This window comes from Carcharhinus amblyrhynchos, chromosome 6 (genome assembly GCF_965287045.1).
Source record: "Carcharhinus amblyrhynchos chromosome 6, sCarAmb.v2.hapA, whole genome shotgun sequence".
Taxonomy (NCBI): domain Eukaryota; kingdom Metazoa; phylum Chordata; class Chondrichthyes; order Carcharhiniformes; family Carcharhinidae; genus Carcharhinus; species Carcharhinus amblyrhynchos.
This window is the reverse complement of record NC_137329.1, coordinates 82,153,717-82,166,150: the sequence shown is the minus strand read 5'-3', so window position 1 is coordinate 82,166,150 and position 12,434 is coordinate 82,153,717. Positions and strand designations below refer to the sequence as shown.

Here is a 12,434-nt window from a genome sequence, read left to right as displayed (position 1 = left end):
GTTGTTTATTTCAACATGCCTTCTTTTGTTTCAGGAGGTGATGTGCTAGCTCAGGCGGATGATGGTGCCTCCATTCTGTTTGAAGCAGCTGAAGGTGGGAATCCAGATTGTATCACCGTCCTGCTAGAGTATGGAGCCAATCCCAATGAACCTGACAATGCAGGTCACCTTCCAATCCACAGAGCAGCACAGAAGGGCCATTACTTGTGAGTAATATAGCAACTAATCAAATCACCAGGCACTGAAAACTGTACCCTGATTTGGCTTGGCTGGTTACTGGTCATTATAAAGACTTAGTGGGTCTTACCACCAATGGCTTAATGAGTTCATTCAGTGGGTAGCTAGGCCGTACAGATTTAGAAGATTCCAGGCTTGGTTTGTGCTTGGTAAACAGGGTAGAGGGCCTATTTGGCCTTTTCTCACTTGTGCTAACAAGCTGTAATTTAGCACAACCTCCCACTTTTGGTTGCTAACTAATCACGCCTTTTGCAAATGCACTTGGCAGGTGAAGTCAATGTGAAGCCTGACTTGATGCCCTATCTTTGAGTAGCTTGTTGCAACTCAACACCAAAGCTCACATTTAATAACTGATCACTGGGCAAAGTACCATGAGGACAAAAGAAACTAGACGGAAGCTAGGTGACACTATTCAGCAGAGGCAAATGGGTAGAAACTAGCAAAGAGAAGCTAAATACATGGATTAGTGAGCTATGTGAACAAGAATCTTAACTGTGTCACTGGTTGATGACTATCATTGATAAGTAAAGTATTCATAGAGTTGTTTGTACAATAAAAAACATGAGTAATAGGAAAATGTATTATCCAGTTCCTTGTATTAGATCATTTATCTTTTTATTCCATTAATATCTGAAGAAACTGCTTTTGCTTTTTGATCTAAAAATGAGCCAGAGTCAGCTTGCTCCATTTTTGATGCAATAATATCATATCCCCTGAAATGCTTTTGAGAGTTATACCTCTAATTATCTCATGGGAAACAAGGATAAAGCAATTTGCTAAACCCTTTTTTTTGGTTAAAAAAAAACATGTTGTTTGTTTGCTTCTCCTTAATCTTCTAAAAAGTGCTTTGAATTCAAGTTAAGAATCAAGCTAATTTGATCACCATTTGTATCTGAGACTGTGAATCCTTCAGCAGAAGGCTGCTCAGCAGGTCAGGAGCTTGTAACACTGGATGCTACGGACTGAGAGCAGTTAAGGACATCAGATTGGAGGTCAGCATGTACACCTATCACTAATTTTTTGAGAAATAATAATCATGAGTAACATACATCTATTTACATCGTCATTTTACAGTGCATTACCTGTTTCACATCGCAAAGGAAATTGAGCAACAGAAAGTTTAAAATTCTTCCCTTCCGACATGTTGGGGTAATTTTAATTCAGCCCACTGGACGCAAAGTCCATGAGATTGATTGGATCCTGGTTTTATATCTCATCTGGTATTGATTCGTTCACCCAAATCTTGATGCTGTTCATGCTGGCAGGATCTTATGGTGCTGCCAATGGTGCACTCCTGCCATGGGTTTCTCAGCAGTGAGGGGTGCACTCAACAGGAAACCCCTTTCACAACAGCGAGATCATAAGATCTCACTGTCAGCGAGTGGTGTATCTCCCGCTACCATGAGACACACCATGGAGAGGGAGGAAAATCCCCCCCGTTGACTTCAATAGTGAGTAAGATTAGACAGCAGTCAACTCAAATCCATTTGCTCCCTGACAGATATGTGAGGTTAAAATTTGCTTGCATGCTACTTGAGACAGGATTTGATGATTGTTGGCTCCCTGATTTCCTGATCTATTGATCTCAATGGATTTGGAGTCTCTACTCATCCCATTGTGTGAAGCATCACACAAAAAATCTTAATCATCAACACCAATAATACCAACACATCTTTTTAAGTATGTTATAATCTTGGACCATATTCCCCCAAGATTTTGGTGTGTTCTGGTTAGGGACCAATAACTTGTTGGTTAAAATAGTTTGAGATCCAAGGCACTTATTCAGAGAATCACGTTACGGGATTCTATTGGTTTTGAACATAGAACAAACTATACACAGCCAGAAAGATAGTCAATTAACATTCCTATTTTGTACTCTAACATTCAGGATTACTATTGCTAGATAAGACTTAACAGGCAGACTCTGGTTGAACATACTACGCTGCACAATAAATGGAAGATGCAACCAAAACAGAGCAGATTTCTCAGCAATCCATCCAGATGTCAGTAAAACACTGAGTCAACCAATCTCATTGAAACTCTTGAGGGAATTTTCCCATCCCGCCCACCGCAGAAATCGTAGCGGGTTGGAGGCAGACCATGCAAAGGTCCGTTGACCTCCGGCAGGATTTTCCGGTTTTGGGGCAAAAAATCCTATCCTCTGTCTGTCTTAAGAATGATTCCAGTTTTCACCTTTCAAACATGTAGCCTTGAAGATCTCTCTAAAAGTTGCTCCCACTCTGTTGCCAAAATAACTGCACACTTCCTGGGATTAGTCTTATCTCTCAAGACCCCGTTCCCCTGGATATCCATGTCTGCACTCCAGCACCAACACACACTAAGCAAAACACTACTGCTCCAAAATATTACTGATGCTGCAATGGCCTGAACTTTCTGCTGCCTTTTCACATCTCTAGGGCACCTCCCAAGCCCTGTTTACTTAAAACCTACCAGTTACAGTACTTCTGCACGAACCCTCTCTGTTTGCTTCTCTCCCTGGTGGTCTCAATCAGTCTCCTCCTATCAGTAGCTCATTCTCTGATTCTCTCACTTTAACTGGGATCCCTCCCTGTCTCCTCTTCCTGGGTTCTCCTCTTGGGTTCCCTCTTTGGGATCTCTCCCTGTCCCCTGTATAGGACTCTTTTCTGATGTGACCCAACAGCAGGGTGTTTTTTTTTGCACTTTTTTCCCTTTCTTCATGCAGATGTACTGGATCCTTCTCCTCAACCCAAACAATTACAAAGCACATGCATATGCACTGAAACTCCCAAGGTCTTTTGGAACTCAGAATTCCCAATCTCTGCCCAACGACAAGATAAGTTTGGATCTCATTACATGAGATATTGCAAAGAGAAGAAAATAAGGCAACCGAAACATTAACTTTTTGATATAAAAGAATGGATACCTGGGCATAGTCATAAGACAGTAATCCCGTTAACTGGCATCAGATTATCTGTCTTGTGCGTTTATATCTGTCACTTGATCTCTAAGTTAAAATTAAAATCATATTATACTAAAGAATCCTTTTTTCAAAAACATCAATTGTCCCTTTTGACAAATGTTTTATTTGTTTTGGGGTTAATTTCTGTTCTAACAGCAATTAGTAAGGGGGCATGGACAGTTTGTGAGATGCATGTTATTGGTGAGTAATAATGTTAAAAAAACAATTGATGCAACATTGCAGCCCAGTGAAATAAATTCTAATAAGGCACTGAGATTTCCTTCAGAGGGTATCTAAAAGGACTGATGTTATATTAGATTTATATGACTCTCTAGTCAGGCCATGCTTAGGATAGTATACACAGTTATGGCCTGCATACTATTAAAGAAAAGGACATATGAAGCACTGCAGTGCAAAAGAGATTGTAATGACTCAGGAAGCCTGACTGGAAAGGAACTTAGTTTATTACAGAATACAAAGTAAACCATTGTCATGGTGTACACACACTAATCCCTGCCTGAGACTACAGTTCAGAAGGCCTAGTCATGGGCCTGCCTTATAAAAGCCTCAGGTAATGAATTCCAGCTGCTCGTTAGTTACTGCCTGTAACCAGGGAAACTCATGCTTAATGAGCCCCACAGGGAGATCATTCACTGATTGTCCATGGACATCATGAAGGTTATCGCAGAGATCTACCAGGACTGAGAAATTATAGCTTTTGGGAATGATTGAAGAGGTTGAGTGTTTTTTTTCTTCAGAGGAGATATGATGGAGATCTTAAAAATTATGAATGGAATGTACAAGATAGATGTGGAGAGAATGTCTCTGCTTGTGAGAGAATCCAAACCTAGGGGTCATAAATATGAGATAGGTACTAATAAATCAGTAGGGAATTAAGGAAAAATGTATTTTCTCAGTGAGTGAGTAAAACATGGAACTCACTATCACAGGAAGTGTTCGATGTAAATAAGTTAGAGGTGAATTAGTTTCAAAAGGAAACATGATTAGTCTATGAGAGAAAGGGGAACAGAAAGACTGAGATAAAGTCAATGGAACAGAAGGAGACGTGTCAAGTATAAACATTAGCACGGACTTGGGCTGAATGGCCTGTTTCTGTGCTGTATATTCTATATAATCTAAATATCATTGAGACATCATAGGGGTGGCACGGTGGCACAGTGGCTAGCAATGCTGCCTCACAGTGCCAGGGACCCGGGTTCAATTCTGTCCTTGGGTCACTGTCTGTGTGGAGTTTGCATATTCTTCCTGTGCAGCATGGGTTTCCTCTGGGCACTCCAGTTTCCTTCCACAGTCCAAAGATGTGAGGGTTAGGTTGATTGGCCATGCTAAATTGATTGTAGTATCAGGGGATTAGCAAGTAAATATGTGGGGTTATGGAATAGGAGATGGGTGGGATTGTGGTTGGTGCAGACTAGATGGACTGAATGGCCTCCTTCTGCACTGTGGGGATTCTATGAAATCATTTGCAATCAGTTCTCAGGAAATTCCATTGATATTGAAAAATTTAATTCCTCAATTCTTTCTGCACAGACCTAAATTTAATTCCTTTATAAATCTGTTTGATGCTTTATTTTTATCTGCAGGGCTCTGAAACTTCTCATTCTCATAACTCGGAAATCAGCAATAAAGAAAAGTGGGATAAATCCAATCCATTCAGCTGCTGATAGTGGCAGCGCACAATGCCTTGAATTACTGATTGAAAGTGGATTCGACGTTAATGCGCTTTTAGATGAAGAAATATCCGAAAGCTATGATGACAAGCGGAGAACCGCCCTGTTTATTGCTGTTTCCAATAATGATATCGCGTGCACTGAACTCCTGCTGAAGGCAGGGGCATTACCCAACAGAGATCCATTGTCCTGTCTCCTTGTGGCAGTAAGAGCAGGGAATCATGAACTGGTGCGCTTGCTTCTACATTATGGTGCCAATGTGAACAGTTACTTCTTGCTGGTTAATGACACGTACTTTCCCACAGCTATCCAGTATGCCATAAATGATGAGATGATGCTGAGACTCTTGCTCAATAATGGCTACAATGTGCAGATTTGCTTTGACTGCGTGCACTCTGAGAGCTCTGGGAGGTTTCTTCCCTGGTCTACAATTGAACCAAGGTCCTACATCACATCCGTAAGTGACCCACTCCTGGTTCGTAATGCATTCAAAAGGAATTATAGAAGATTCTTTCAGAATGAATTGGTTTTGCAATGTGTCTACATACAATGACACCAGTTGCTGAATTTCAAAGTAATTTGGTGCTCATGGAGTGTTTGAAAAGTTCCTAAGAGACAGGATAAGTTTTAAGTTTATTTATTAGTCACAAGCAGGCTTTCATTAACACTGCAATTAAGTTACCATGAAAATCTGTAGTTCCCACACTCCGGTACCTATTTTGGTACACTGAGGAAGAATTTAGTATGGCCAATGCACGTAACCACATGTCTTTGGACTGTGGGAGGAAACTGGAGCACCCGGAGGAAACCCACGCAGACACGAGGAGAATGTGCAAACTTAACACAGACAGCAGGGAATCGAACGTGTGTCCCTGGTGCTAATTACTGTGCCACAAGGTGAAAGAAAGAAAAAAAAATTAACTTGCCTTCATAAAACATCTTTCATGACTGAGAATGTCCCAAAGTACTTTACAGTAAATTAAGTGCTTTAGAAGCACTGTCACTATTGTTATAAAGGAAAACACAACTGCCAATTTGCATAACCCGCAGTTAGATAAATATTGGTTTAATATTTCAACAGTGGTTATTGAGATTTAATAGTTGGCAAGTCACTAGGAAAATTCCTCCACTCTTATAATAGTGCTGTGGGTCCCTTACATCCACTTGAAAGGGAAGAGGGGTCTTATCTAAAAGGCAACACCTCTAATGGTGCAATACAGCTTCAGTACTGTGTGGAATAAAATGCTGAATTCTCTGGAGTCAGAGTTTAAATCTACAACCTTCTTTCTGACTCATGAAAGTGTGAGCACTGTGCCAAGGCTGACAACTGATGAATTTGCTTGTCTAGGCAATAATGTACTAAAGGGTAACTGATGTTGTTGATGTCCCCTGGATGGCTTGGAATGAGCTGATTCATGCTGCTGGTCTTGAGTGGCTTCAGATTAGCATCCCTGGTGAAGCAAAATTTGTGAAAGTAGATTTCCCCAGACATTCTCAAATAGAGTTTACCAGTGCAAAGGTGAGGATGACTATTGTCAGAATGCATTGGTGCAATTAATTTCCCTTATTTCCTCTATCACATACATATCTTTTGTTGTGTAATGGGACAGGAATAATTAATAATCCTGTAGTAAAGGATCCACTGGGGATGAGTGATCATAATATTCCAGAATTTCAGAGTAATAAATTTGAAACTATGGTCATAAGTTTAAACCAAGCCAGTAAGAGTCCAAGTATTGAGGATTGAGAAATTAAATTCAATTTAGCGCTCACTGCTTAAAACTAGTTTGCACCTTTCAGTTATAGGCCCATTTACCTGGAACAGGTGCTGAAAGTGACTGGGGAAGAATATGCGACTTAAGGAAGAGTGACTAAAGTGCAATAAAGGAGAGGGCAGGCTCTGATGCTGCAGTGAAGGCCTTGGTGCAGAAGATGGAGCAAGGTCCACTATTCACAGTGTGACACTAGGCTCTCCATACTGACACTGCGAAGGCAAGGGAGCAGATAGCTTGTCACAGTCAATGTCAGCTGTGTAACCTCAAGGACCTGGATGCAGTACTGTAAGAAGTTCAACAAGTTCAAGCAAGTAGTAAAGGACAGTGAATTCCAGATCTCACCAACTGGGCCACCAACCTCACATTCTATTCATACACACTCTCCTATCAATAATCTCAATTAGGACCCAGAACATGCTTCACTTCATTCTCACACATTTAACATTGCTCCAAGCCTCACACCCACATCTCAGAGCTGTCAACCATAATAGTCACATCACCCAAACACATTGCACCACATTCATTGGCACACTGCTTTATCTCTTGTAAGACGAAGTGTCACGTAACCAGAGGAGCCACAACTAACCAGAAGATAACAGACATGCCATATCCTCACTGAAATGGAGGCTTTGGTGCTGGCCATCAGTGGCTGTGACCAGTAGCAGGGCCAAAAGCATGGAAAATTAGAGTATGTTCATACTTAATGTTCCTTCTCACATTCCACTCACACTGACCCAACAATCTCCTGATTTAGAAGTTGGAGATACTGCCTCTCTTCCAAAAAAAAACCCACCCCCTCCCCCATCTCACCCACACACACACACCACAATCTTACCCTTGTGGACAAGCAAAAGTAGAAGAGGTGAAAGAGCAGAAAAACTGCGATGAAGATGAAACTGCACCATTAGCTCTGATATTCCCTGTACAGAGAATGGCACTTTGGAGGCTAGCTTAGAGGATAGGTTAGAGTTGGTGAGCACATGGTGAAACATCGGGCACAAGTGACCTGCAACTGGGACAAGGGGCAAGTCTAATACAGATACCAACTTGACAGAAGGTGAGGTTGCACACAAGGTTTACTCCAGAGGAGTCAGATGAGGATTCTGATGTGGTGGCAGACAGAGAAAAGCTAATGGTTGTGCATAGGTGAGCCTGGTACATTGCCAGGTCTGTCAGAAAGCCTATGGCTGCTATCAAAGAGCAAAAAGAAATCTGACACCAATCATGCGTAGGATTTTGTGTACAGCTTAGAGCTCATCCTCTGTAACATTGAAGTGGTGGATAACTCCAGTACCACGTTTGTGGAATCAATTATGTTGGACCATCTCATGAATGCTGGTTAAGCATGCATTGCCGCACAAACAGAAACCACCCAAAGTATGAGTGTTGTCATGGAAGCTCTGACTACTGCAATGCAATGGCAACCTCCTAAATACTAAGAGTGCTGCCCTCAGGGTGCATGTACCAGTCTTCAAAAGGGCTTGCAATGTTTCACAGCAATCCAACAATCTGTCCTCCAACATATTGCTAAGATTGTTAAAGTGTGCTCTGAGGGACTGGCTCAGCTTTGTAGAGATGGTCTCTGCTGTCCTCTCTCAGGATGACAGAATTTGTCCTTCAATTAGTGCTACTTTGCTAGGATCCCACTGCTGCCTGTGTGCCAGCTCACACTTCTGCCACACATGCCATGATAGTGCAGTCTAAAGCCAGGCCTTCTTGGCTGGAGGTGCGTGAAGTCAACCTGGAAGACCACCTACTGCAGAATGGATGTTTAACTGTGAGGTTGAGACAGGGTCTCAGCTGGGATGTTCAGATCAAAAAATACACTCTGAGTCAAATCAGCACACTGACTGACATCACTGTTTTTTCACCTGGATATTTCTGCCATTCCCAGCACCTGCACTAACACCCTCACCAAAATGATGTCTGGCACAGCAAGCACCAAAAATGTGCATGTGCATATTTTAGACCCAAAATGACACCTGCAATGCTGAAAATATGTGCAAATGAACTTTGTCAAAAGAACATAAGAAAAATTGTGGGGAAGGGTCTGAGAGTGAGGAACTTGAAATAATACTCGTTTTAAAAAAGGTTGAAAAAATTCGTGGGACTAAAACCAATAAGTGCCTGGACTTTATGGTCTTCAAATTAGGGTTTTCAAAGAGATGATTGAGGAGAAAATGGATGTGTTTTTTTTTATCTTCCTGAATTGCCTTTGGATTGGAAGGTAGCAAATACAACCCTGCTGTTTAAAGAGGGAAGGAGAGAGGAGACAGGGAACTCTAAGCCTGTTAGTTTGACATCAGTATAGAAAAATACAAAAACATATTATTCATTAAGGATATGATAACAGGACACTAGTAAAGTCTTAATATGATAAGGCAGGGTCAACAGATTTTACGAAAGGGAAATGCTGTTTGATAAATCTGTTATAGAGTTTATTGAGAATGTATCAAACAAGATAAATAAGGGATGTAGGATAATTAAATTTGATAAGGTTCCACACAAAAGGATTAAGGATTGATTGTAATATGTTAGCCTGGGCTGAGGATTGGTTACTGGCTAGAAAACAGTAAATAAGACTAAACGGGTAATTTTCAGGATGGTAAGGCATAACTTGTAGTATCACAGTCACAATTGTGTACAATGTATATTATTGACATAGATGAGGAGACTCAATGTTGGATATCTAAGTTTGTGACCATATAAAACTAGGGAAAGTAAGCCAGTGAGAAAGCAGTAAGGTAAAGTCACCATAGCCCCAGATGACCATAGACTACTCTCTCCTTTGAGGAGGAGAGCTGACTGATGGTGATTTAACCTGAGGTTCACCATACCTCAGGCAAGGTTGAAAAGGCAAGACCTTGATGAATAACCCAGCTGATATGGGAATTGAACCCACACCTTTTTCTTTGCTCTATGTAATTAGCTAGCTATCCAGCTAACTGACACCCAAAGGAGATAATAAGGCTGCAAAGGGATATAGATGGATGAAGTGATTGATCAAGAAGGTGGCAGTTGGGGAAGTGTGAAATGATTCACTTTTACAGGAGGAATGGAGAAGTAGAGTATCATTTATTAGATAAGAGGCTAGTTAATGTTAAGATTCCGAGGGATTTATGGGTTCTTATACACAAATCACTGAAAACTGTAGCAATTGATTAGAAAGCAAACAATCTGCTAGCTTTTATTGCAAGAAGGTTTCAGTAGTAGAATGAGAAAACCTTGCTGCAATTATATAGAGTTTTGATGAGAACACATCCTGAGTACTGTGTGTATTTTTGGGCTGCTTACAAAGGAAAGATATACTGGTCTCACAAGGGATATAATGGAAAGAGATCAAGTAGAATGGGCTTATTTTCTTTTGCTTTTAGAAGAATGAGAGGTGATTTTGTTCAAATATGTCACATTGTTTGTGGGGTAGATACCTGTTCCCCAGCCTTGCGATTATACAATTAGGGGTCATTATGAAGAATGAGACCTCAGCCACTCAGAATGGAGATGAAGAATTTTCCCACTCAGAGCGTTATAGGTCCTTGAGATAGCCTACCCTGAGAGCTATGGATGCTCATCCAATGTTCAAATGTTTTGCACATTAGGAAAGAAAGGAACATGGGGATCAGGTAGGAAGGTAAAATGATGTAAAAATTCAATAGATGTGATCTCACCAGCTATTCACATCACGCTCCTACTGTAGCGAGGTCAGCAAGGTCAGTGGGTGGCACAGTGGTTAGCATTGCTGCCTACAGTGCCAGGGAATCAGGTTTGATTCCCAACTTGAGCGGAGCCTGCACGTGAACCCCATGTCTGCGTGTGTTTCCTCCAGATGCTCTGGTTTCCTCCCACACTCCTAAAAGACGTGCTAGTTCGGTGGATTGGCCATGCTAAATTTTCCCTCAGTGTACCCAAACAGGCGCCGGAGTGTGGCAATTAGGGGATTTTCACAGTAATTTCGTTGTTAGTGTAAACCTACTTGTGACACTGATAAATAAACTTTAAAGAATTTGGTGCCCAGCCAAATCTCCATTCACTCAGTGAGATGGGAAAACCCCGCTGGCGTAAATGGCCGTAAGATTCCAGCCAATGTATTGAAAGGGGCATCATACCTATTCATGCAACATTCAGATTCTTCCTTCTCCCCTAAAGAATAGAGTGGAATTTCAACAGGAATTCAGATATCCAAAATTTGGATTGTAGTAATGATAAACCTCACTGGCAAAATTCTGGGTTAGAACAACACCCCAAAAATAATAAAACTGTTACAAACAACCATTGAAAATTTAGATGTCACAAATTATTTTAATGCATGATCCAAGTGTATCCCCTTAAATGAACATTTCCTCTGTTCAGGACTTGCCTGATCCAGGTTATGTATGTGCTAATTTCCATATGATTTCACAGAATCATAGTACAGTGCAGAAAGAGGCCATTTGGCCCACTGAGTCCGCACCAACCACAATTCCACCCAGGCCCCATCCCCATATCCCTACATTTACCCACTAACCCCTCTAACCTATGCATTCCGGCACACTAAGGGGCAATTTAGAATGGCCAATCAACCTAGCCCGCACATCTTTGGACTGTGGGAGGAAACCGGAGCACCCGGAGGAAGCCCACGCAGATACGGAGAGAATGTGCAAACTCCACACAGACAGTGACCTGAGCCGGGATTCAAACCCAGGTCCCTGGAGCTGTGAAGCAGCAGTGCTTGCTACTGTGCCGTCTATAACATATTTGTGTTACATTTTCATATCGATGTTATGTTGTTGCTTGTTTTTGAAGGGAATACCAGAACTTGGACAGAGGCCATTGAGCAGAATTTATTGTGCTGTCCCAGGGATGGGTTCAGAGGGGGCTGGGGAGTGGGGTGGAGGAATGGGTGCACAATGTGAACATGCAGGAGAATGCAAGGTGGAGATCCTGCCCCCTTCTCACCTCTTTCTGATTCGGTCCAAGACAGAGAATCTTGGCAACTAGAGGCCAATTGAGGCCCTTAAATGGACACTAAAGGGTCTCATCAAGCTGATACTGGTATTTAACCCCCAATAGATGGGAGACTTGCCATGGGAGCTACTCAGCAAACTCTGTGACCATCTGGGGGGCTGGGAGCCTCAATCTCAGGCACTGTCTGCCTAATCTAGGGACCCAGCATCAGGAAAATGGGAACCTGCAGGAAGCCAATCCTGCTCTTGGTGTTGACCTCCCACCCCTACTTGGCTGGTGCCTCCCTTCACCGGTATCCCACACAACCCCACTTATCTGACTCCAGAGAATTCTTTGCTCATCCTCTATGCACGCCCCAGTGCAGTATTGACATTGGTCATCACTTCTGGTGGTACTGCCAGTATTGTAGGTCTTTGATTAGTCAGCAGCTCTCAGGAATGAGAGATTTTCCCCCTTATGGGGCTTTAATTCATTGGGAGGCCTGATTGCAGTGAAATAGTATCAGGTCTCCCATGGAAAAATGACTCCCAGCTCCTAATAGTTCTCCAAACAGTGGGCAGGGACCACTCCCCACCCCTGCTGTCACTACTACTAAATTTCACCCTTTGCCTTTCTGTCTACTGCAAAGTTTGCTCCCTAGCCAGTGATTAAATCACCAGTCCACTCTCTCGAGCTGCACCAACCTGTTTGTGACCTCCATTTTGTGAATTGAGCTTTCTACTCCATATCCTCTCCATCACAAAGGCTGCTTACCTCCTCTTCCACAAAATCGCCTGGTTGCACCCCTCCCTCAGCCAACACTTATGCTTATTTTTGCCTCAAGATTTTACTATTCCAGTGTTTTCT

At 42.1% G+C, this 12,434-nt stretch overlaps 1 protein-coding gene across 2 annotated transcripts in view; it reads left to right on the top strand.

Annotated features, from left to right (window-relative positions):
• Window positions 1–12,434, top strand: part of LOC145344500 (ankyrin repeat and SOCS box protein 15-like) — a 28,556-nt gene that overhangs the window by 10,318 nt on the left and 5,804 nt on the right. For both annotated transcript variants that reach the window (XM_080191676.1, XM_080191678.1), the window contains exons 7-8: window positions 35–206; window positions 4,783–5,326. In XM_080191676.1, the coding sequence (XP_080047802.1) occupies window positions 35–206; window positions 4,783–5,326 (716 nt within the window). The remainder of the gene's footprint in view (window positions 1–34; window positions 207–4,782; window positions 5,327–12,434) is intronic.